The following is a 27,041-nucleotide window of genomic DNA, read 5'->3' on the forward strand; positions in this document are numbered from 1 at the left end:
ATTAAGCAAAATCTGGTGAAGTTTGTTGTGTAGATTTTATTAAGGTTGGACTAAAATGTTAAGAATGTGCCACCTACCACATTTAATGCTTTAGTAATTAATGGCTGCAGTACTTAAGAGAAAAAAATGTTGCTTTTCAGGAGCAAACCAATATGAGGAATGCCTTAGGAACATTATTAATGCTTTAGTTTACAAACTTTACTGGCACATATTCAAACAACTTCAGAATTTTACTGATCATTTCAATTCTTTTTAAGTGCTTTAAGCCAAATCTAGTATATAGAAATTTTCATTTATTTGCTTCCATGCATTTGTTTTTAAAGAAAAGTATGAATACAGCCTTTTTACTGTTTGTAAGAAACATTTACAGAAGCAGGCTTAGAGTGCAGAGATGCATGTCAGTATTCAGAATTCATATTTCCCTTGAACAGATGATTGTGATAAAAATGGTGCATGGTGTGTTTTCATTGCCTGTTGAAAGACTTGCATGCAGTTAAAATAAGCATTTTGATGGTGGTTGAATTAAGAGTTTTTTTTTTGTCAGTCTCTTCTCATCATGGATGATTAGACTAAAATGTCTGCTTGTCTTGACTTGAGATCACCACAGCTTCAGATAACATGCTTTGTGATTGAAGGTCGAAATATTTTGAATTCTAATAGGCTGCCAGATGAATTGCTTGAAATAGACTGTAAAATTTCAAGGCTTCCTTTTCCATCTGCTGTGAAAAGAACCATTGGGAATGGTCGAGCTTGATGATCATAGAATTACTGGATGGTGATTCTAAAACCCTCAAAGGGAAGTTGCTATGGCGATCTAGTTCCAAACTGTGAAATGATTCACCTTTGAAAGGCTTCAGGGTCTGAGAAGCTGAACACATCATTGTTCAGGTGGTCATTGGTTAGGAAATTGCTGGTGCCTGTGTAATCAGCACTCCTGTGGTAGTTAACGATCTAAAAAGGTTTGTTCTGAATGATGTGGGACAACAGCAATATGCATGAGATGGCTTCTCAATCTTAGTTTGTTAGTCTGGTGCATGTAAAATATAGTCAACTAAATGTGGGAGAACAGAACTGCTTTATCTGGAAGCCTTTTTAAAGACAGAAATTTGCTCCATGATGGATGTGGCATGTAAAGTGGATAGAAGTGGAAATACGGTCTTCTAGCATCCATCTGGGCAAAAATCCTTTTTAAATAAATGAAGGGAATATGGTGTGTGCATTGGGTGGGGTATTCATAATCACATTTTTTAAAAAAAAATATTTGTAATACTACTAAAATGTGATTTTATTGTAACTCAGGATCTACACAATATTTAGAATGAGCCTTATTACCAAGCAAATTCCAATTGTTCTTGGGCCTTCAAGGAAATACGCTGGTTACATTCTGCTTATGAAGAAGTAGACTACAATTGAGTTGGGGTGTTGAGCAAGGATTTAAACGTTTTTTGGTTATTTGGCATCTTGTTGTTCAAGATGGAGAAGCTAAGAACCTCAGCTAGCAAAGCCCCCAGTTTGCTGTTATCAGGAAGGATGGACCTGTGTTCCTTACACAGCTGACTTGCCAGCGTTCACTTATTTATTTAATTTGTCTATTGTCCAGTAACACATGTTCTCTGGGTAGTTTACAAGTGTAAATTCAGATAATGAGGTATAAAAACAGGACTTGAAATATGAAACAAAAACAAATCTATATATAAAGGATGCCAATTCACAATGATATTAAAGGTAGTGACGGATCCTACAATACGGGAAGGAAATAAATTTATGGAAAGAAAGTTTCCCTTCTTCTCTGCTTCAAGCAACCTTTTATTTTATTTTAAAAATTTTGTTTCCAAAATACAAACACAAAGAACAAAATGGTTACATAATGCTGTTACTAACAGAAGGTGATGATGTACGTAAGATTCTTTGGCATCTTGGCAATTTTCTGTATATTTTATCATAATATTACAGTTTGTACTTAATTTCCCTAATCTGAGGAAAGCCCACTGTGAACAATGTGTTTGATCAGTCATGGGCGGATTGCTGCTGGGGAGAGTGGGTAGTTGCCCAAATTGAGACACCTACTGGTTTGGGGCTGTAGCAGATCCTGCCTCCCCACCAAGGCTTTTCAGGAGACGGGAACCACAGGGGTGAGGAAAAGATAGAAAAGTTTTCTTCCGTTACCTTTTTGCTGTTTACATTTTAAGATCCAAGCAAGCATCTTCCAGACTTCAAAATCTCCTTTTACAGATTATTTGGCAGATTCCAATCATGCTCTCAACAGTCCCATTTAGGCTGCAAAGTTGATAACTAGTTAATTGCAACATGCAAAAACAGTAGTTCTGTTTGAGACAGCTTGAATTTGCTAGGCCATTCACTATTGACTGGATCAACCTTTTTCAGATGTTTCAGCAGCAAGAAAAGCGTATTTCTTAGTTCTCATCACCCTTTCTTAAAAAGAAAATGCCACTGTTGGCATCTGAACAGTTGAGTGCTCCTCTTCCATAGCAGATCACTATGCAACGTCTATGCACCTGCAATGATTGCAGAATTTACTCAATTTGTGCCCTATTTCAAAATGGCTAGATAACCCTTCCCCATAATCAGGTATTATTATCCAGTTACTCTACTCTCTCTACTTTACCCCCTGCATAGCTCCTGTGCCCTACCTTATTGCCTCATCTCCAATATGAGATAATTGAACTAATGACCATTAGAGGCCCATGATCCCAATGAGGTTGGAGAACACACTTCGGCAAATCTTGGATCTCCTTTTGACTTATACACACATGGTCTAAATTGTTCTCCTGTGCTAGTGCCCCACTTCATATTAGGAAGGCATTTTTATCTTTTAGCCCTGCCTTGGTTTGAGAACAACTGGGTTAGTTATCATGATGACTAAGCTCTTCCCATTCACAGCAGTGCATTTAAGACATAAATTTAGTACTTGCATATTATTAGTCTTACCGTTCATAAAAGTAGGGGGAATTGGGACAAAGAGATCCTCTCTGATCCTTGCAAGATGATGGTAGATGGGGTGGGTGGGTGAGTAAGCTAGTATTGCTATCACTCAAACCTATACAGTACATATTTACTTGGAAGCACTTCAGAGCCTTTGTCCTAGTTCTTGTGTGTTTCTTATTTGTCACTGGCTGGGTCCCTTGATCCTCCCTAAAGGTTATTACAATCTAATAGAATTTCAGTTAACATTAGAATAATCTCTCTCTCTCTCTCTCTCTCTCTCTCTCTCTGTGTGTGTGTCTGTCTGTCTCTGTGTATAATGTATGTACATTACGTATAAAATGTGTGTGTTTGTATGTGTGTGTGTATATATATATATGTTGCACACACTATAAGTTACTAGTTCATTCGAACTAGTGAAAAATTGAGAATTAAAATATGCTTTAGTGGCACAAACTCTAAACTTGTAAATCAAACAAAATGATTATTTCCAAAGTCACTGAGTACTTCCCTTTAAACTATTTATACATAATATTGAAAAAAATATGTAGTTAACTTTAAAATATGTAAGTTCTTGCCATTTAGGGTTCTATGAAGCTGATCATCAAGAGGATTGCAAATCATTGACTGTTTCTATTTTCAGAATTCCACATCCCTGAGTAATTTGCTTTAATTTCACCCAATCTAACCTATACTTCACACCGTCACCATTCAGCTCTTAATAGCTATGTTCTGTGCATAAGAAAAGCATATAAATGTCCACAATTACACTGCAAATGATTACAACTAGTTAGTGTTTTATGAAGCACTGTAGAACCAAAGTTATAAAGTATTTGAAAAATTATTCTCCCGAATGCATTTGTCAAGAGAATTTTCTTTTTCAGCTATATATTTAACTTGTTGACATGCATGCCTCTAGCTGAAAAAAAATGTTCATTCTTACAAAATGCTGAAGTAGAGATTGCATAAATTGACTTTTAATTCTTTCAGCATATGTTTATGTGTTATCCTCTTTACATAGAAATTTATTGTCATGGAATCAAAGCTAGACTTCCACTCTGACTTCACAATATTATCTCCCACGAAGTTTATTCTGGTCTCAGAATATTCTATACTTTTATCGAACAATTCTGGTAAGATAGTGTGTTAGGCTGAGAGAAGGCATTCCTTCCTTTCAATTGAAAGTTTTGAGCAGGCTTTAAAAAGTTTATTGAACAGGTGCATCATAATACTAGCAATTGGACTGAGCAGCCAGTGTTTTATCTTTCCCAATTACTGGAAGCTGTCTGCGGACAAACGCTGACTCTCTCGGCCAGTATGAACGCCACAACCCCAGAGTCGTCCCCAACTGGACTTAATGGTCAGGGGTCCCTTTTCCTTTAATTACTGATGACTTAGGGGGAATAACTTTGGCTTCATCAAGAGGAAGCCAAAGCAAAAATGGACAGAAATGCTGAGAAAGTAGTTCAGGTCACTTAGCCAGTGTTTTCTGCCTATTACCTGATTAAACCAAGAATGAGCTTTTCTCTTTTTTGGCAGAGTTGAAGCAAGAGCAAAGAACTTGCATAAATACATTCCAGGCCTTGAATCCAATATTAGAAACTGGGGTAGGAATGCTAGGAACCATGTGGCTCCTGGGACCTAGGTTGTGGGCACCAAAACAAAAGGTCTAGGGACCTATTGTTGTTGCTGCTGCTGCTGGTGCATCAGGTGGTCAGCAGGGTAGCACGGTAGGAAAAAGAGGCTTTTGCTACCTCTGTACCCTGCCAAACACCTGATTCACCTGGCAGAGCAGTGAAGAGCTGTTTGGCGGGGACAGTTCTGCAGCAAAAGATGTGTGTCTTTTGCTGCCATTGTGCCCGGCAGACCAGCTGACTGCAGCCAGGCAGGTGGAGATGCTAGGTCTGCTTGATTGCCTCTGGATCCCACCTTGTGGTTTCATTTTCACATTTCTCCTTCTGTGAGAGTCCAAATATCCAGCCAGGCAACTCTTATGTCTCTGCATCAATAGCCACAGGTTACAGGTCATTTGTTTGTTAGAGAGCAATTCATCCCTCATGCTCGCTAAGCAGGGGGGCCAACTTGAGAAAAATATTGTGGTGGCCCAGGTAAGCCTCACCTCTGCATCACATGAGGCAATGCCCACACACAATTTGAATGGGAATGCCCATCAACTTTGTGGTGTCCCAGCCCCCTCATTTTATTGGGGGATCAAGCCCCCATGGCCCCTAGGTGTTGGCTCCTATGTTGCTGAGCTTTCCCAAGGTATATATAGAAGCTACAGTATACTTACATTGCAGGCTAATGTTTTGTAGCTGAATTGGTATTTTTTATCTACATAATGTATCAAAAGAAAGAGACCAGTTTCTTTCTAATGAAAGTATAAAAGTGAAATAAGCAAATTGGTAGGTAAAAGGGACATGTTTAGAAAAATGTGAAAGAGCAGATTTGTCTATTGGACCATAACAGTTATTTATTCCATGTTTGCTTAGAGACATAAATATCAAAAGTGAATTGGTGCACATATTATTTTAGTTTTCTGCATTACTTTCCACAGTAGACAAAGCACAGGCTCCTTCATATTTAAGTCAAACTAGTTTCCTGTGCTGTATCATAAAACTTTCAGTCCAATCAGCAACTGCATTTAAATACTGCAAATTGTAGCAGCAAAACAATAATTCTGCTGATTAGCCCCTTTCCATTTCTTGTAAGTGAACTGTTTATGCTGTTGAGTACCTTTTGAAAAAAGAAAAAGCCAAAACAGCCTTGATTAGTCAAGGAGTAATTGGATGACTTGATTTTAGCAAGAGAATGAATTGGTTGATGATAGCCTGTAACTAAGTGTAGTGGTTCTGTTCAGAGGAATACATAACATAGAGTCATCAGATCTTGACAGGTATAACATAAGCACTGGCAAAATCTCTGGATGTTTTGAAATAATTGTCATATGGACTGTGTAAGAAATGGCATAAGAGTGTGCATATTGTAGAATATATCTGAAGGCAACTTATAATTTAAAGTGTGCATACAAAATGTAGATAGATTATGCCATACTAAAATATGGGGGTGGGGAGAAGCAAGGTAGACTGCTAAGAATGTCTTAGAAGATCATGGTGCTTTTACTATAGTGCAGAAAGAGAAAATTCAGCCTGTGATTGAGAAAAAAAGTGCTGTTGGTGAGGTGTGGTCCTTAAGGATGGGGAAAAGGCCCTGAATAAAGCTGCATAGAGTAAGGAAAGAACTCCGTGTAAACTCCGTGTTGCTGCTGAATATTTGTGGTTATTTAAAAGTTCTGCTTAGGGACGCAGGTGGCGCTGTGGGTTAAAGCCTCAGCGCCTAGGACTTGCCGATCGAAAGGTCGGCGGTTCGAATCCCTGCGGCGGGGTGCGCTCCTGCTGCTCGGTCCCAGCGCCTGCCAACCTAGCAGTTCGAAAGCACCTCCGGGTGCAAGTAGATAAATAGGGACCGCTTACCAGCGGGAAGGTAAACGGCGTTTCCGTGTGCGGCTCTGGCTCGCCAGAGCAGCGATGTCACGCTGGCCACGTGACCCGGAAGTGTCTCCGGACAGCGCTGGCCCCTGGCCTCTTAAGTGAGATGGGCGCACAACCCCAGAGTCTGTCAAGACTGGCCCGTACGGGCAGGGGTACCTTTACCTTTACCTTAAAAGTTCTGCTTAGGTGAATCATGAATTGGGCAAGGAAGGGAGGAGGAATGCACAGTCAACATTTTATCAAGATCAAAGGAGTAAAGTGATGAAGACAAACTGGAGATGGTGTGAGGTGGGATGCTGGAAATGTTTGCTCCTGGCAATGATGCAAGAAAGGGAATTTGCTATCTGATAGGGGTCAAACTAACTACAAGAGTACTCTTTTGAGGCAGACTTACTGTGTGGCCCATGCAAAGCTGGGATTTCAGATCAAATGGAATTGAGTTGCTTATTTGGTTCATTAAAATCTGTAATGATTTCCTTGAATAGTTGTTGGAAGGTGTTCTTGCACCTAGTTAGATAAAGATGGCCTTTATAGATGTTCACATAATTTCTTCGTTTCATACATTAGGCATGGTTCCATGGTTTCAATAGGGGCTTGCTTAGGAATTTTGAGCCTAAACAGGAAGAAAACTTGTGCTTTCTATGTCTGTGTCACAGGAACATCAGTCATTGAATCCTTCTTCCTTCTCTTGTGACTGTGTCCTCCAAGAGGCAGAATATTGCTCTTGCATTTGAGAGTTTTACTCTCAGTGTACAAACTCAGGACTTGCTTGTACAAAGTGTACAAGAATTATAATTGCCTGTTACTGTACAAAGCCTTGCATGGAGGGGTGTGGCTTACCCCGCTTTTAGATCTGTCTCTGCAAATATAAGAAAACTTCTTAAAAATAGCCCATTGATGGTTCTTGACTCCAGTCCACCTTGCACATATAAATAGACTTGTTTCCCCTATGTGTTGTGAGGGGATGTAATGAAAATGGAAGCTATTAGCACATGTGACGGTGTTGTAAACATGTATACACATTTTGGGAAAAGATGATGAAGGAAATCTCTGAAGTAATAGTTTTAGGTAAAGGTAAAGGTACCCCTGCCCGTACGGGCCAGTCTTGACAGACTCTGGGGTTGTGCGCCCATCTCACTCAAGAGGCCAGGGGCCAGCGCTGTCCGGAGACACTTCCGGGTCACGTGACATCGCTGCTCTGGCGAGCCAGAGCTGCACACGGAAACGCCGTTTACCTTCCTGCCAGTAAGCGGTCCCTATTTATCTACTTGCACCCGGGGGTGCTTTCGAACTGCTAGGTTGGCAGGCGCTGGGACCGAGCGACGGGAGCGCACCCCGCAGCGGGGATTCGAACCACCGACATTTCGATCGGCAAGCCCTAGGCGCTGAGGCTTTAACCCACAGCGCCACCCGCGTCCCGCCAGTAATAGTTTTACCAGTGCCTTAAAATCCCAAAATTATGTCTTTTATCAATATGCACTTAATGTGTAAACAACATGCAAGTTTTCTGTTAGTAGATTTTGTTCTACCATATTACAGGACTGGAAAGAATCCTCAGATTTTTCTTTAAATATTTGGTTTAATAATGTTATTTTTATCCTCATTTCTGAAAAAAAAGACTAATAAATTACAGATATCTCAGGTTGCAGTGAAACCTATGGGGTTTGCCTCCATTTGGCAGCCATTTGTTATTTATATCATATTATGCCAATTCTGGGAATGGCAAACCTTGGTGAAATATGGCTTTATTTGATATTCATAACCCTTTTTTTGTGCAGTGGTACCTCTGGTTACGTATGCGTCAGGTTACGAGCTCTGCTAACCCGGAAGTAGTTGCTCCTGGTTGCTACCTTTGCCCCAGGATTCGAGCGGAAATTGCGTGCTGGAGGCGCCATTGGCAAAAGCGTGCCTCTGGCTGAGAACGGTTTCTGGTTACGATTGCACCTCCGGAACAGATTAAGTTCGTAACCAGAGGTGCCACTGTATTCTCTTTGTATCACATCACTTTTATAGTAACATGCAATTTGTTGCATTGTCTCTAGAAATTGTACTTTCTTTTAGGTGGTAACGGCTGTGAAACCAGTTTCTTGTTTTGTATAGGTTTTCTTTTGTATTTTTTTACAGAACTGCTATTTCAACTTCATAATATAATTTTGATTTTTTTATGTATTTAAAGAATTGGGTAGATGACCTGTTTTATATGGAAATATTTAAGGAACAGTTTTCTCACTGGTGGCTCAAGTGGCTTCAGTGGTGCAGAGTGCCTTTTTTCAGCTTCATTTGGTTTGCCATTCTACAGTCATTTCTGGACAGAGATAGCCTGTGCTCTGATAGCTACCTATTTTGGTTTACTGTAATTGCACCCAACAGTCTACCACTGAGATATGGGTGGGGCTGTAATTCAGTAAAAGAGCAACTGCTTTACATGCAGAAAGTCCCAGGTGTGAACCCTGGAAACATTGGTGGGGTGCTTTACATGGCCACCATAAGACCTGACAATCAGCTGAGCGTTGGGTCTTGTGAAGCCCTTATGAAGTGCCCCACAAGACCTGATCAGTGCTGTGGACTGTGTATTTGTTTGCATAGTTGGATTTAAAATCATGTGGGTTAATAAGTGTTGGCTGATGTCATTATTATGTCACATTTAGCCTGCAAGGGGTGGGATAGATAACAGTCTGACCTACTGGACAGATCCAGTTCACCACTTCTGCTTTATATGTCAACAGATGCAAAACGTGTGAAGTGTAATAATGTACTATAATGTTGCAATGTTCAGTGAATTTGTTTGTGACTTCCTCTGTTATCATACAAAACTTACTCTTCAGAGGTTTTGACAAGCATTTGCTTCCAGAAATGGAACTCACTGAGTGCTTGTATGAATGATACAGTATTCAGTGTCCTACCTAATGCAGTTTGTACTCTTTGAAGCAACAGCACCACTCATTTGATTGATTAGTTCTGCATTCTCTTGCAGTGCTTTCTGCATATCAGACAATATTTTCCAGATCTTCTCTGCAAATGTAAAAAAGAAAAAGAAGGCAGCTTTGTCAATCTACACAGGACACATATTCCAGAGAATGATGTGTATTCTAATTATGTGTACATCTGTTCATTAGATGTTGTGCCGAACTATAATATGGTTCCTCTTACAAACTCTTGATTTCAGAACCCTGAAGGCCATATTCTGGAGCTCTGTTTCTAAAAGTTGCAAGTGCCGCAGTTACTCATGGAGTTCCCTTCATCAAGCCACCTTGAGCAGCATTTGGTAGAATGTGAGCTACAAATGTAACGAATAAAGTAATAATATCATTGTAGTACTATCTTCTTGCCCTGTTCCAGTGTGGCACACTGTGTATTGGATAGAGGACCATGTGTATAACCAGATGCGGCACATGTATTTCCCCTATCTAATCCAGTAGCTGGGAGTGCATTCCTGGATTTTAGAGTACTGAAGAGAGCTCTGGCTAGGATGGGGAGTCTCTCAGTTCTCATTGTAGATGGTATATTGGTCACTACTCATCAGTGCAAGTTTTATTTGATGTCAGGAACTGGTTGAAGGAATGGTGGAAGGAACCAGTTGCTGAACCCTCAAGGGAAGAAGGCTCAGAGCCCGGGGATTGGTGGTGGGACGAGAATGAGTGGTCAGAGGGCAAAAACAGGGAGGAGGAGGTGTTGGAAGCTGAAGAGGTTACAGGGCTTAATGATCAGTGAGAGCCTGTGGCAGAGAGAAGTCCAGAATCAGAAGCTGATGCAAGAGAGTGGGATGAGGGAGGCCAAGATGAGTTTGACTAGTGAAGCGGCATGGGTGCCTCCCCCTCCTGCTGCGACAAGCTCCTGTCCCCACTAGTCTACCAGAACCAGGAGAGGCATGAAGAGGGCAGAGGAGAAATTCGTGTCACATAGGCACAGTCTCAGATTGCTTAGGGAAAACCCTGGAGAGGAGGTGACTTTAGGCAGTTGGGAGGGGAGGGCCTGGGACCTTCTGGAGATTACTTGCTGTGCTCATTACGCCTGGCACTGCTGTGAAATTCCTGTTCCCTCCTCCTAATAAAGAGTTTACTTCTCTTTACTGCTGGCTTGTTAACAGTCATTCAGCCTTGTTTAACTATGTTTTTAAAAAGACATTTTTTTTGGTCTAGAAATAACACTTAAATAAGCTGCCTGATACTTAGTCAGCCTGTTGATCCATCTAGTTCATTGTTGTCTGTGCTGACTGGCAGCAGCTCTCTAGGATTTCAGGCAGGAGTCCTTTCCAGCCCTACCTGGAGATTTTGGGGGTCTTCTGCATGTGAAGCAGCTGCTTTGTCATGAAGCCACAACCCTTCTGCATAATACCACCTCCTTGTCCTCCTTCCTCAGGCTACAGAGAAACAGAGAAACACAAGCTGGATGTAAAGCACTTTGCATATGATTCATAAACAGCAGATACCGTAGTTTTCCGAGTATAAGACTAGGGTTTTTTCAATAGAAAAGAATGTTCAAAATTGGGGGTTGTCTTATACACGGATAATGCAGAGGGGGCACAGGAGATTGGTTGGAGCCATGAGCAGGAGATTTTCAGCGGCGATTGAGCAGGTGACTGGCGGCTGCAGCAAGGGCTGTTGTTGATTGGCTGCCACTGCGGCAATTGTGCGGGTGATTGGTGGCTGCTAGTGGCAAGCAGGCAGACGATTGTTGTCTTCGGCAATGCGTGAGATTGGCAGTGGCGTTCTGGCGGGTGAGTGATTTTCGGCACCCCCCCCAAATCTCAACAACTTTGGGCAATCCCCCACCAAAAAAAAGCTTCAAAAAAAGCTTAACAACTCTGGGCAATCTCCCTCATTTTCTGACTTTGGAGTCCCCCAAAATATGGGTCGTCTTATACATGGGGGCGTATTATACATGGAAAAATACGGTAATTCTGGGAAGATAGTTGAACTGGTGGCTTGTGACTGCTTTTGCTTGGTGGGTGATCTCAAGAATTCAGGGCTAAATGCATACACTCTCCTCTTCACTGGGCATTCACATTGTCCTCAAATGGGAAAGGGACACAAACTATTGATGCTTTCCCACCACTATATGCTGTGTGCATAAGGAGTCTGGCAAGGCAACTCCTTTTGTTGGCCAGGTGACATTAGTTTGAGTAGTTGCTAATCTGAAGTTGTTTTTGTTTGTAAAATACATTTCCAGGATATGTGGGGAAATGCTACAAAATGTAGGAAAGGTTTGATGGCCATCGATCAAGGATGAAGTACTAGTACATTTCCTGAACTGGCAGAGAGTTGGACCTTTAAGAGTCTTACCAAATCTGCTAGACTGTGTTAGTTGAATGGAAAAGGCAAGGGGAGGGGGTAAGAATGCATCTACTCATGGAATCTGAGAGAGAAGTTGCAAGTTCTGAGGATTTGCAGCCTATTATCTCTTCTGTGGTTAGCTGATAAGATTTCACTTGCTGTAGGTTGTTTTTGTTGTTTTTGTTTTGTTTTTACAAATGAGAAAATAGTTTCAGCAATTTGTTAGTGTAAGCTCTCCTAAAATTGTACATTGTGATTACTATACATATTTAAGCTAGACCCTATCAGTTCATTTGTATAAATAAAATGTTAAAGAAAATTATTATTACAGTTGTTCATTAGTATAAATAAATGTTTAAGAATGTTGTTATTATTTTTTCAGTAATATATAATAACCTTCAATTATAATACATTGATAACAAAATGTGTAATAATAATAACTATTATTATTATTATTATTTATAATTTCACCCTTCACCAAATCATCCCAGGGTGGTTTATACACAATTACAATAATGAAAAGAGTAAATACAGAAAACTAACAGCTAACACTGGGGCAAGACAGTTTGAGCATATAACGCCAATCCTGACTTGATTGCACTGGCTGCCTGTTAGTTTCCGGGTCAAATTCAAAGGGCTGGTTTTGACCTATGAAGCCTTAAATGGCTCAGGACCACAATACATCAATGACCACCTCTCCCCATATGAACCGACCATGACCCTGTGATCATCATCTGAGGCCCTTCAAAATGTGCCGCCTCCATGAGAGATCCGGAGAGTGGCAACATGAGAATGGGCCTTTTCTGTGGTGGCTTCCTGAATGTTCTCCAGAGTGAAGCTTGCCTGGCGCTTTCGTTACATATATTTAGGTGCTAGGCAGAAACATTGCTCTTTTTCCAGGTCTTTGGCTTAATAATAATAATAATAATAATAATACCACACCCATCTGGCTGGATTAAAAAACTTCCCTAAACAGGGAATTCCCTAAATTAAATAATCGATGGCCTTTTAAGCGCGCTCTCTCTCTCTCTCTCTCTCTCTCTCTCTCTCTCTCTCTCTCTCTGTGTGTGTGTTAGGGTTGCCATATTTTAAAAAGTAAAAACCAGGACACTCCAAAAGCTGTTGGGTTATTTTTTTAAAAAACAAAACAACGTGATTTTTCGATTCATTTGTGAAAGTTGCTATGCTATGTGATTTTCTCTTTTTGCACTTTGAACTGTCCTGTGGTCCTTGGATGAAGTGCAATATTATTATTATTTAACAGTAATAAATAAGAATAAACATGTTTGAAGATCAGGAGGAATATTTTAAATTTCGTGTGAAAAACAATTGGTAGGCGATGCAGTAGATGATAAAGAATGAAAATTCGCTAGATATGATGAGCAAAAATTTAATAAGGACCATGGAATTCACAGAAATTAATGTGTGTGAGAAAACGGCATAGAATATTACAAAAGTTAAAATGGGAGATAATACTTCTAAGGCTATGGTCCAGGTTAACATCAACAGAGAGAGAGAAGGTAAAAAATAGAGATATTCTAAAAGAAGAAACACTTACTGGGATTTTATATATATATATATATATATATAAATATTTATTAAGATTTTTATAAGAGAAAAGCATAAGTAACAAACAACATTGCTTATATCATACACAAAATTTCATAACTTGTTTGGACTTCCTCACGTCTCCTGCTCCCACTTACATTGTTAAAAAGTTTTTTCAAGCAAATTATCATCTTGTTTACAATCTTATATCCACTCGTTTAAATATAATCTAATAGTTCTCCCAAAGGGTTTGTCTTTTCCTTAATCTCACTTATCATCTAATTCCAATCTAGTTTAGTGGTGGCCAATTATTTATGATCAAGCATCCTTCTTAACATTCAATCAAATTACAATATTTTTGTAAATAAATTTTAAATTTCTTCCAATCTTCTTCCATCCTTTCTTCTCCCAGGTCTCGGATTCTGCCGGTCATCTCTGCCAGTTGCATATAGTCTATCAGCTGCATCTGCCATTCTTCCAGTGTGGGTAGATCTTGAGTCTTCCAATTCTTGGCAATGAGTATCCTTGCTGCTGTTGTTGCATACATAAAAAATGTTCGGTCCTTCTTTAACACCCTCTGGCCGACAATACCCAGGAGGAAGGCCTCTGGTTTCTTAGTGAAGGTATACTTAAATACCTTTTTCAACTCATTATATATCATTTCCCAGAAGGCCTTCACTTTAGGGCAAGTCCACCAGAGGTGAAAGAATGTTCCTTCATTTTCTTTACATTTCCAACATTTATTATCAGACGAATGGTGTATTTTGGCAAGTTTAACTGGGGTCATGTACCATCTGTATATCATTTTCATTACATTTTCCTTCAAAGCATTACATGCAGTGAAGTTCAGCCCAGTGGTCCACAACCTTTCCCAGTCCTCAAACATAATGTTATGCCCAATATCCTGTGCCCACTTTATCAAAGCAGATTTAACCATTTTGTCTTGTGTGTTCCATTTTAACAGCAAGTTATACATTCTTGATAGTACCTTAGTCTTTGGTTCTAACAGTTCTGTCTCCAACTTCGATTTCTCCACCTGGAACCCTAGTTTTTTGTCATTTTTAAAAACTTCTTTAATCTGGGCGTAATGTAACCAGTCTCGCACTTTACCCTCCATTTTCTCCAAACTCTGCAATTTCCAATTGTCACCGTCTTTTTCTAATATTTCCCAATATTTTGGCCATTTGGCCTCCATATTGGGTCTTTTTTGGGCCTTGGCTTCCAGAGGGGACAGCCACCTCAGAGTTTTGTTTTCCAATAAGTCTTTGTATTTTGTCCAGACATTAAATACTGCTTTCCTGACAATATGGTTCTTAAAGGCCTTATTGATCTTAACTTTGTCATACCATAAGTATGCATGCCAGCCAAAAGCATTGTTAAAACCTTCCAAATCCAACACATCAGTGTCTTCAAGAAGTAGCCAGTCTTTTAGCCAGCAGAAAGCTGCGGCTTCATAGTACAATTTTAAGTCTGGCAGGGCGAAGCCCCCTCTTTCTTTCGCATCAGTTAATATCTTAAACTTAATTCTGGGCTTTTTGCCCTGCCAGACAAATTTAGAGATATCTCTCTGCCACTTCCGGAAACACTCCGTCTTGTCCACAATTTGCAATGTTTGAAACAAAAACAACATCTTTGGCAATACATTCATCTTAATAGCAGCAATTCGGCCTAACAAAGAAAGCTTCAATTTTGACCAACTGTCCAAGTCTCTCTTAATTTCAGACCAACATTTTTCATAATTATCCTTAAATAGACTCAGATTTTTTGCTGTTATGTTTACCCCTAGGTACTTTACTTTTTTAACCACAGTTAGTTCTGTTTTTCTCTGAAACCGTTCTGACTCTGTATCTGTCAAGTTTTTCCCCAACACCTTGGTTTTCTGTTTATTTAGTTTGAATCCCGCCACCCGACCAAAGTCTTGAATCAGTTGTAATACTCTTTTTGTACTAGATTCTGGCTCCTGCAAAGTCAAGACTAGGTCATCTGCAAAAGCTTTAAGTTTATATTGTTTCGCTCCGACCTGAATCCCTTGCACCAACCGGTCCCCTCTAATCCTATTCAAGAGCACCTCCAGAACCGAAATAAATAACAGAGGGGAAATCGGGCAGCCTTGTCGTGTACCTTTTTCAATTTTAAACTCTTCTGTAACCACATTGTTAACTATCAATTTTGCCTTCTGTTCTGAGTATATTGCATCAATCCCATTCTCAAAACCCCGTCCCACTCCCATTTCTTTTAAATTTCCCTTCATAAATTTCCAAGAGATATTATCAAAGGCCTTCTCCGCATCTATAAAAATTAACACTGCTTTTGTGTTTATGTTTGTTTGCAAAAGTTCCAGGATGTCAATGATGTTCCTTGTGTTAGCAAACATATGTCTACCTGGGAGAAAGCCTGCCTGGTCTTTATGAATTACTTCATTTAAGACTCTTCTAAGTCTGCTTGCCAAAATATCTGCGAATATTTTATAATCCACATTTAAAAGGGAGATGGGACGATAGTTCTTAAGTTGTGTCTTCTCGATTTCCAATTTTGGTATCAATGTGATAAAAGCTTCCTTCCACGATTCCGGCGCCTTCTTTCCCTCCATAATTTCGTTACTGACCTCCATCAATGGTTGTATCAAATAATCTTTTAATGTCTTATAATACTTGGAGGTCAGGCCGTCTGGCCCTGGAGATTTGCCCAATTTCATGTTCTGAATGGCTTGTTCAATCTCTTGTCGTGTTATTTTGCTGTTCAGGAGTGATCTTACTGGGATTTTTGACTTTGAACAATGTTGTACCTTTCAATGTCCACATGGCAAAATGCATCTGATTTGCCCTCAGTATGCTAATTGAGAAGCTGCTGTTAATGATTCCAGTTGTGTAATTAGGACAATTTTTTTTTAGCTTTACTCTTCCATGGGTCCTGAGGTGTAAGTATTGTGACATTCTCCATGTGAGAGGAAAGTGATGTGTGAATTGTCTCAAAATGTGGTAGACTTGCATCTCTCTAAAAATATGTAGATGTTCCTTTATTTTTTATGACCTCATATGAAAATACAGTAGCTAGCATTCATTCTTTAAAATGTTTTAAAGTCTCATTTCTAGAGTCAGTGGGATTGTTACTAAATAGTGCCTAAAATTTATGTTGCGCATTAATTCATGACTAGGTCTAAATTTTTAAATTATAGTTTGCTACTAAGACATATTTTTAATTTTTGTTTTCATGCTATTATTTATTGATAACTCAAGAGTATCTCAGTTGAATTACATTGCCACATTATGTCTTTAGAGGGGCATAAAGTCAGTACACATGCTTCAGTAATATCTGGTTGTTTTACCCTTATGTTTCCATTGGCAATTTGAAATTATGGCTTCAACTGCACTTTAAATATGTGATAATAGCATGTGTTTCTAATAAGGGCCAGCACCATTTTGTTGAGATAGTGTGAATGGTTGTCACTCATATATGACAAATGCACCTTCATCTGCTTCTTTGATGGCCCCCTAAAAACCATACCCTCAAATCAGACCGATGAAATTAGCTGCTGTGTAAATTGTGTGTCTGAGTGGTTCATTATCTAATCACCGTCAGAACCATAGTGATAAAGTAGTTTGAAGCAGAGAAGAGGTCTGCCAGATGATTTCAGGCCTCCCCCCCTTTTTTGTAAATCCTGTTTCCCTTGGAAACCCATTAGTACTGTGTAGAACTTCAGAATTCTTTGACATAAACTTCATAGCAATTCCAATGTTTACTGTGTCTAATGAGTGCCTTAAAATGTTCCTATATTATTTTGAACCATTTATTTATTAAGTGCTATATAAAAAAATACTTTTATTTGGCTACCTCTAATACATTGTAAGATGCAGTGACCCCGATACTGAAAATTACTGACAGATTTCTTGTTTGAAAAACACTGAAAATGCTTGTCATTAAGTTTTGCTCTGCCCTGGGGCCTATGACTGGTAGATTGTTCCTACTTTGTGTATCTTTCTTTCGTCGTCGCCCCCCCTCCACTCAGAATACTGCTTAACATCTGAATTTTGCTCCCCCTCAAAGGATCATTTGATGATGATGATATCACACACGTTGAAGGAAGTGTTGCACCTGTTCGTGACATTGAAATAATACATGAAGAACTTAGGCTAAAAGATGAGGAAATGATCATGCCCATTATAGACAAACTAGAAAAAGTGGCTGTACGAGGAGGTGACAAGAAATTAAAACCTGAATATGTAAGTAAGAATATCTTCAATTTTTAAAAGATTTTTTTCCAGTGTAGGAATGATTTTACACAGGCATGGTGCTTATCAGCTGCAGACTTTATTGTACTGGGAAAAAGGTGCTAGTCTCAGTTTTAAGACACCTCAACTTTCTACCTCAAAATTATTCCATCTAGTACGTAACGTGTTGCAATGTGTTAGTTACCTCAATTCTAGTTTCATATGTAAATGGTGACTGAGTAAAACAGTTCAATAGTGAAGACCATTTGCTATACCTATTTTTTAAAATTGCTTGGAAATGCTGTATCAGTGTTTTCATCCTCAGTTTCCGATTCTAGTACTAAATGTATTTTAGGAGAAATCATAATTGTTCTGGTCTCTATACTTTCCACACTGTATTTTGAAAAAACACTCCTCATATGTTCTGTTCTTCTATTCATATTTCTTTAGTTATTTCTGTATCTAAAATTTGGTCATTGTATGATATGTATTTGTATACCAATTCCAGAGTACACAATAGGTTGTATCAATAGAATTGCAAGCACCCCTTCTTCTGCCTCCCAGAAAGCCACTCCCGATGCTCAGGAGACCCACTGGAATGAAGGGGGGGCGACTCTCATACTCATCCCACACATTTTACAGGCTCCCCCAAGCTTTAAGAATGGATTTTTTGGGAGTGCAGTAGGAAGAAGAAATTCATTTGTGTGAACATCTTCATGCTCACATTTCCAATAATACAATCTAATATGGGTATTGCATCTGATTTCACATATAAGCTTCTCATTAAATATTTTAGAACAGCAAGTTGTATTCACTGTAGTTTAAGTATTGAAAGTGGTATAGTAACATGAACACTATTGGGCTATAGATTGATTTCCATGAAGGTGAAGGGGTACCTTATTTCAGAATTCCTATATTAATCACATTGTTAATTGGAATAATATAAGTGATTGTATATATCCAGGTAAGTAAGACTGTCAGCCTGGCTGTTTGATGTTAGAAATCTAGATGTAGTCACAATCTAAATTCAAATAAATTGCTATAAATAACATAATATCCTCTCTGTATATTTAAAATTTTGCTCACCACAGTTAAAAATCAAGAAAAGCCTATAATTTTAGTGCTTCTGAAAGGACAAAGGGACAGGGTAGTTTCTAAAAAGAAGAAGAAAACCAGTGCAGGTGGCAGAACATGATAAAATGCTACAAACAGGAACAAGACAATTGTGTCTTTGAAGCGGTGAAATGATTCCAGGGCCTTCCCATGGACATTGTTTCCAGACCACTTGGAAAACCTGAAGAAGGATTTGAAGACCTCTGCAGATAGAAGGACTCTTGTTTCTGCTCCGAAGAGGAGATTTGTGGTGGTAGTTGGTGACCCCACTACTGAGAGGGCCCCAGACAGTAGTTTGTCCTCCTGACAAGTTGTGGGATGTTTGTGGTCTCCAAGGTGTGTGCATTCAAAATGTCTGCAGTCTACTGACTGTTATCCCTTCCTGTGGATCCATGTGGGAACAAATACTCCTGCTAGGCACAGAGTTGAAAGTGTTACAAGCCCCTGGCTCTGGGTAGGAAGAGGAAGAATATTGGGGCATGGGTGGTGCTTTTGTCACTTTTCCTGTTGAAGGTTATGTCTAAGGAAGAGAGAGAATACTGGCTATGAATTTGGTATCATTGGGAAAGGTTTAAATTCTTAGAACATGGTTTATGCCAGGATGGGCAGATGCAACTGTGGTCCAGATGCAACTAACTCATTTTGTTAGTGGAAGCCAGTTCAAGGAGTCCTGCTGGTGCAAGCTTTCCCCGTTTTCTTCCTCCCTTGTGTAGCTGCTGTCCCATCTCCCAAATCTGTACTGGAGGGAGGGGAGAACCTCCAGAACAGCCCATAGAAGAGGGAAGATTGTTCCATTGGGAAGGCAGAAATGCTTGCACTTATGGAATGATCTCCTTGGTACTACTTTGAATTCTACCCAACTCTAAGAATTAAGGGTAGGATCGCTATTAGCACCTGATTACTCAAGAACAAAACTCCATTTTCTTCAACATTTGTAAGTTCCAGCAGCCTAATTTAGCACATGTCTGGGACCTTTTTAGTTGTTGCTGCTGTTAGACGATTGGGATTCAAAACTCTTGCTGATGAACTGCAAAATCACCGGGGCATCTACCAGTGGACCCTGATATACCTTCTGCCTGGTCTTTACTTTCAAGGGCAAGGACATTTGGCAGAAGTTGGATTTGGACTTTTGGCAGAGGCACATGACAAAGGTTTGGAAGTACAGTATGTGTTTTGCAGGAGTCTCCCAAGCTTCTTCAGAAGGTATTTAAATGATTCCTGCCAAGGGGGGTGGTGGCAATGAGGTGCTAGACAGCATGACTCCATGTACTACCAGGAGAGTGAGTGAAAGTGGGACGGTGATGAAAGTTCCCGCAGACATATAGGGAAAAACTGCAAGGGATTTGTCAGTGTATAGCACACAATTGTTGATGTCTCCATACTAACAGACATATATACACACAATTTCCTTTTTATAGCCTGGTAGATTAAGGAAATTGTGGGGGTGTAGTTTATTTTGATTTCGGCAAGACTTTGAAAAGGCCCCCATGATAAATTTTTGACAAGCTGGTAGAATATGGGCTAGATGCTACTACTGCTCTTTGTGGCTGGTTGATGGACCGTATGAGCAAATATCAATGACTCCCTGTCACCCCGGAGAGATGTGATAGCACAATTTTGTCCTGGGCCCATTGTTTAACATCCTTATAAATGAATAGGATGGAGAAGGAGAGGGAATGCTCATCAGATCTGCAGATGATACCAAACTGGATGAGTTATGAAGAACCTATTGGATGAGGCCAGTGGCTTCAAAATCTTAAGTTCAGAGATGGCAATACTTTCCTTAAACAAATATTTAAAGTCATGGGTAAACAGGAAAACATTCAAGGTGTGTGTTTGGAATGTGAAAGCTTGGTTACACTATTGTTGACAGTTCATCTTTTTGAAAAAGAGAGTAAAGAGAGTTGGCCATTTAATTCTCTTATTATTATTATTTTTGCTGTGGCATGTGATTTTATTTTCATGATACTCCTGTAGTCTGGCTGCCCCCCCCCCCAAAAAAAAGAGTACATGCACATTGTTAAGCATGGAAGAACAGACCTTTCTTCCTGCACATAATTACTTCGAAGTCTAAAGATGGGGGTGAAAACATAGTATCAAGTTATTTGTCTTTTAGTTTAAAGCAATGTTACGCTAACTAGGATAATTAAGTATTTATAAAAAACACTGTTAGTTAACAAAGGCAGTAAGTTAAAATTTGTTTTTAAAAAGGAAATGAAGTTTAGTCCATGGCTCTCACCCTCTAAAGCCAGAAATGTAAAATTATCTGAAATGCTGTTGTTGGCTCCCAACTCATACCTTTATTCCATGAATATATGTACTAGAAATGGGTACCTTAACTTGCTTACCAATGTTATTGTTTGATTAGGTTGTCATTCATGATTTAAAAAATCTTACCCTCTCATTGTAGTGTTAAAATGTTACTGTTAAGCTATTAAATATGGCATGTGAGATGTCCACATTTCTCATTTGTGTGACAGGCCTTTCTGCATACTGCCTCCTTGCTTTGAACTAGGTCTCAATTCTAGGTGACAGAGTTGATTTACAAGCTTTGTTCAAGTTTCTGATCTGTTTTGGCTGCTTGTTCTCTTTTTAAGGCTGTTTGGATTTTTGGAAACAAGTCACTGGTGAAAGAATTCTCCTGTATTTGCAGTGTAGCACAACAGGCCCTAGCTACCATAAGCTTTTACAAATGGAGGACCCCTGAGAGACAGATCTAGTTTTCCTCTGGTTTCCCCAAAAGCTACTGTCATCACTTTGCCAAACTTAAAAATAGTTGTTAGAATGTTGAAATCCAGGAGAGAGATTACACCCAAACTAGCTAACAAGCACTTTGTTTTTGCAGATGCCATTATGGAGCAATTTAGGATCCCACAGTCAGGAGCTCATATAATAGCCTTGCTCCCCAAGCAATCATGCTAGCTTGATGGTGAAGGATTTCATAGGCTCTCCTGCATTGAGTGAATCTTGGCAGTTCTCAAGAAGGGCTTTGAAGTTTCCGCTGTGGCAGTTTTGCACATTTAACAATTCTCTGTTCACCAAGGTTGCCTGGAGTGTACCTTAGTTTGGAGAGCAGAACCAGATGTGCCCCAATACCATGAGGTATTGAGGCTTTCAGTCACATTTGCCCAGTTTTCTTTTGGCAGGCCTTGGGGATCCTTGGGGTGTTGCCTTTTGCCTGTCCTGGTCAAAGTAGGAAGAAAGTCTTCATCTTGACAAGGCAGAGCTACAGAGCTAAGGGAGGTTCTGAAGGTCTGAGATGGGCAGTGTGCTGTGTTAAAGAATTCTGCATTTGTCCATGGACTTCCTGAGTAGGCTCTGAATTGGGTAATCAGACTCTGATCTGTTCTCCTTTTGAATTGACACTGCAGTTCGGAGGTTCTCATAGGTGGGTGTACTGTCAGCCAATAAGGAATGGTGTATCTTCGTCAAAATGAAGTATTGCTCAGGTCTTCGCCTTTGCATGTGCTAAAAGTCATGTTTTTCACAGGTCTTGGAAATTTGATTTACCAAAATTCTGCACTCATTCAAAGGGGGTGGCAATGGCATTAGCTTGATCATAGAATAATAGAGTTGGAAGATACCCTGAGGATCATCTAGTCCAACCCCTGCACTGCAGGAATACGCAGCTGTCCCATATGGGGATCAAACCTTCAACCTTGGCATTATCAGCACTATGCTCTTAACCAACTGAGCTGTCCAGGCTGATGTGAGAAGTGCTCTTACATTCTAGCCTGTGAGAACAGCTGACACCAGAGAAATGAAATATATTTTCTAGGGTTTCATGTTGCAGGCCAGAAAACGTCATGAAGGCTTAAGGAGGCCGCCATTTCTGCTTGGGAAGCAGTGGATATCAGCTGCTGGTATTACTGCACTCACATTGATCCATAGCATTTGAGGGCAGGTTTCTCTTGGAGGAGTTCTATAACTATGCAGTGTTAGCATCTCCTCACATATGTGGACATCCCATGGATGGAGGCTTCTGTTTCCAGAGTTGTGACCTTGCATAAAGCACAAACCTACTGGAGGGAGAATACTGGGTTTAATTAAGAAAATATTCCAGATAGAGAGGGGAGCCCTCTGTACATGGTGGGAGGGAGGAGAGTGAGACTATTACTTAGCATATATTTTTGTTCTTCTAGGTGTACCAAAGGTTGCTGGTCTCCCCATAATTTTGTGTTTTGCATGATCCACACTCATAGGCACCACACACAGTTTCTTGCTTTACTGCTTTGGTTCTTTTCTCTTCTTAAATGTTACTGTTTTGGTATCTGGTTATGGTTATACTTCGTTTTCCAGTTACTGTGATCCTCCCCTGCACTCTCACGCCAAGTAGTTTGCTTCCTGCTCCGCCAGTTAGGGTCAAGTAGGGAAACCATCCTGTTGATAAGATCAAATTTTGTTCGTCTCTTCCTAACAGAAGAAGATGCTATCGCTGTTTTGTTTTGAAATATTTATATCCCACCTTTCTGCTTGGCATCCAAAGCAGCTGAAAAGAATGAAATTACCCCAAGGCAGGTTATAAATAAAACAGTAAAGTAATTAAATTCAAAATACAACACACCAATTCACAAAACATGATAAAATGAATAGTCACCAGCATATTAACTCAATCCCTACCAAAGGCCTGCAAAGAGGTGTGTTTTGAACTGCTAATATAATGGCATTCTCCATACAAAACCCTCCCCTGGCATATAAGAAAAGGGGCATTAGAAGGGAAAGACAGGGGTTGGAAACCTCCTTCTTGAAACTCAGCTCTATACCTACAAGATTTGTTTTTTTAAAAAAACAACAACCATGTAGTAGCATTCAGGTATGTGAAGTGTTACACACATAGGTTTAACCACCTCTCTGAAAACTAGGTTGGTAGAGACTGCGTTCCATACACTTAGGAGAATGAAAAACTAACTCCAAAGTTCCCTTTTCAACCACTATTCAAATATGGTTAATAGTTCAGAAGTGCTCCCTCTGTACCTTCAAACTATTCACATTACATTATACTTATTTTATTTACATTTCCAAAAGCTTCAAAAATACCATTTCTGTTTCTTTGTTTGAGTCGTTTATCTGGTCTCAAAAGCAGAAGGAATGTCATGCAGTACTTTACTTCAGTAGAATACCATAATCATTCATAATGGCCATGGTCCAGCAAGTCTCCAGAGCACATGCTGGTGACTTTATTGTTTTTTTCCTCCAAAGGTTTTGAAGTACGGCTTTTCTGTTTGAGAGGGGGGGGGGTGGAGGATGTGTGTGAGAGGGGGGGGGAGAGCCTGCTAGAATGGAAAGAAGAGGAGAAATCCCAGCAGCTCTCACAACATAACTTGCTGGATCATAGACAGCATGTAGTAAGGTTTGCTGGTAACTTTCCCAACCTTTCCATTATTTTGGTTTAATTTGGTAGTTGTGTGCTCTTATTCCTATAAAGCAAAATATTTGAAAACTCTTAAAACCACCAGATGGAACAAGAGGAAGACCAACTATAATTCACGTTGCTCAGGATGATCTTTTAAACCTAATTTTCTGAGATTTGTGAATTAAAAAAAAATCTCAGATGCATCTTTATTACATCTGTTTAGATTTAGATTTGGGACTGTGCTAGTATATTAACCACTTAAGGATAGGACTTCAAAATTCTCTCTGTTTATTTCATGTTCAGTGTTGCTTTCATTGGAAAGCTTGATTTGAGTAGCACATAAATGCGGTACGTGAAATATAAAATGAAATATAAAACATTGTAGTGTGTGTACTTAAATATCCATGTTCATGTCTGCTTCACCCTGGTCATTGAAAACCAGCCCAGAGAAGTCTTACAAACAGTTTTTAGCAGATATTTAGGCTCAGGTTTGTGACAAATTTCCAGGGGAATTGAGTTTGACTGTTGAAAAGCATCTACGAAGTGGCTCTCTGCCTATTCTTTATTTTTAGTTTTGGGAGTAAAAAGGTATATTTTCACTGATCTGAAATATTGTTAGAATTACCTTTAAACTAGAGCTAGTTTGCCATATATGAGTTGAGGTACCTAAGTTTAAACTAGAGCAATATATTGTGTGCTGTTTTTCATATTAACAGTGAAGACGGTCAGTTGAACAATTGGGACAGTAATGGAAAATCTACATTGACACTTCAACTGCTGTTTGCTTGTGCAGAGATAGAGGGATAAACCAAATATAAAAGACAGCTTTCTAGTCATTATCATGTAGAGTCTAGAACCTGAACTGTTCAGTCCCAAAGATTTACAAAATGGAATATATCAATGTTTTGGGGAAACTATAATACTAATGGCTTTTTAAAGATGAAATTTGTAACTAACATTATGTTCTAAATTGTAAAACTGCATAAAATTCCACCACTAGTAAAGAAGGATTACTTGAGGAATTCTTCTAATAACGAAGAGAAGTTTGGCTTTAGAAATGCATATTTTAAACTTAAGTGAAGTATTTATTTATTGAATAAAGCACAAAACATAGATAGGTCCCCAAGATAAGATAGTTCTACTATGTTGTTTTTTTTGAAATGTGTAATCTTGTTGCATGTCTCTACATAAGCTATTCTGGCCACTCATCATAGTAACCAGCTGGGCCATTTCACCTGCTGGAGCCATTAAAGAGGACTCTCTCCCCCTAGATTAATCCCCTCCGACATTAGTTTTTAGCTATGACAACTGGAGCAGGCATTCAGAACTTGCAGGTGGCCAGTGTGACGCACATAATTGCCTACAATTTTAGGCAATGAATAAAAATGGTCTACATTACTTGTCAAAGGTTGTATATGCAGTGCCAAGTGAGATCTATGGGAAGCCTTTTAGGGTTTAAAGAACATTTAATAGCAAGGCTGCACAGTGCTTTTTTAATCATAATGCATTTGTAATATAGCACTTTGATCTTCTCCTTGTAGGAAATGGTGTTACATTAGCCACTTTTAAAACATTTATGAGTGAAAATCAGTTATAGGAGAGTAAAAGTGATTATTCTTAGGCAGAACGTGTTATATTTCATTAAAAGTTTTCAGCTAGCCCCTTTCTTGTTAAAATCTGTGGGGAGCCCTGTTCCTGGAGGGTTACAAATCAGGATCTAAGGATTTAGAAGAGCTTTCCTCTTGTTTTTCCCCTGAAGCAGTTGCGAGATGGGAAACATTAGTACACTAAATACTGAAGCTGTGTGTTTGTAAATGTTTAACCTATTTATTGAGAAGGTAAACATGTGCTTCTGAGAAAATTCTGATGACTAGAAATCCATTTAAAATTATCTAATTGAATATCATACCCGTGGTAAATTTCGTGAAATGCAATATTTAAAGCATGACCATAAATTATCTCTGGCAAAAATTGACACTAAAACGCACTACTTCTAGAAGAGCTTGGTTTGACCTTTCAGACCTAAGAGCCTTTTATTAACACCTGCCTGTAAGGCAAACCTTGCCACACGCAGCTTTCAGATTCAGAGCCACAAAACTGATGAGGAAAGGCTTGAAGGGTTCAGTTTGTGTCACTTGCTGTTTGCCGTTTCCATTTCACAGATGATTAATCTTTCTGTGAAGAAAGGCCAGAGAAACAAAGCACATTGGGCTCTTCCTGCAGTTACTCCTTCTGAATGCACACTAGCTTGCTAACTAAAAGGCCTTTAGATTTCCTGCAGGGAGAGATGTTCTGAAAGTGAATGCAGCTGGTTGGAGGTCACTAGTGCAAGGCTCTTGCCATTGTGTAATGGAAGCTTTGGCAGGTTTCATTTTTGGAGGAAAGGAGAAGGTGTTGACAAAAAAAAATTAATGTCGAATATTGAGGCCTTTGGCCATTTGAATTAATATCTTGAATGGTAGATCATCAATAATCAGCTCAGTTTCTTTGGCTGTCAGTGTTTTTTTTTTAAAAAAACACATCACTTTTTGCACCTATTCCTTTGTCACAGCAGCATGTTTCTCTCATATATGGTTTCTTATAAGGGATGCTTAATTACTAATATTTCATCCAGCTTGGGGAGCAGAAAATATCATTCGTATTTCTCAATGAAGTCACTAAAAGGTTTATTTCCTGTTCATCTGCTCTAGCCCTAACGTGACTCCTGTGTCCCTTTCTCATTCATTATATATGAAATTTCAGTTAGAAGGCACATAATATTTTGTTACCTGAAACGACTCCCTCATGAGAAATAACTGATAACAGTCTGGCATATAACTGAGTATATTCTACTTTAATGTCTTTTGTTTCTTCCTAATTCTGTGCAGGACATAATGTGCAAAATCAAAAGCTGGGTAATAGAAGAAAAAAAGCCTGTCCGTTTCTATCATGATTGGAATGACAAAGAGGTAGGCTTATGACTATTACCTCATCCACTGTCTAATGCCTTTCCTTTAAAAAACCAACAACAGCACAAAAGTATATCATATCTTCGTGTAAACCTTTTGATTTACCTCCAGTAAATTAATGCCAACATTTGGAAATCATGTGCATTCTTTTTAACAATTTACTT

At 39.3% G+C, this 27,041-nt stretch overlaps 1 protein-coding gene across 7 annotated transcripts in view; it reads left to right on the forward strand.

The window, feature by feature from the left end:
- The window catches only part of OLA1 (Obg like ATPase 1), a 93,101-nt gene that overhangs the window by 24,192 nt on the left and 41,868 nt on the right, over nucleotides 1–27,041 (forward strand). For 5 of the 7 annotated variants that reach the window (XM_083712336.1, XM_083712339.1, XM_083712335.1 and 2 more), the window contains 2 exons: nucleotides 17,300–17,475; nucleotides 26,797–26,877. In XM_083712336.1, the coding sequence (XP_083568462.1) occupies nucleotides 17,300–17,475; nucleotides 26,797–26,877 (257 nt within the window). Of the gene's footprint in view, nucleotides 1–940; nucleotides 960–9,600; nucleotides 9,707–17,299; nucleotides 17,476–26,796; nucleotides 26,878–27,041 lie in introns of those variants that run through there. The other 2 variants (XM_083712340.1, XM_083712341.1) reach the window with 2 other exon arrangements.

This window comes from Podarcis gaigeae (genome assembly GCF_964106915.1).
Source record: "Podarcis gaigeae genome assembly, chromosome: 1".
Taxonomy (NCBI): domain Eukaryota; kingdom Metazoa; phylum Chordata; class Lepidosauria; order Squamata; family Lacertidae; genus Podarcis; species Podarcis gaigeae.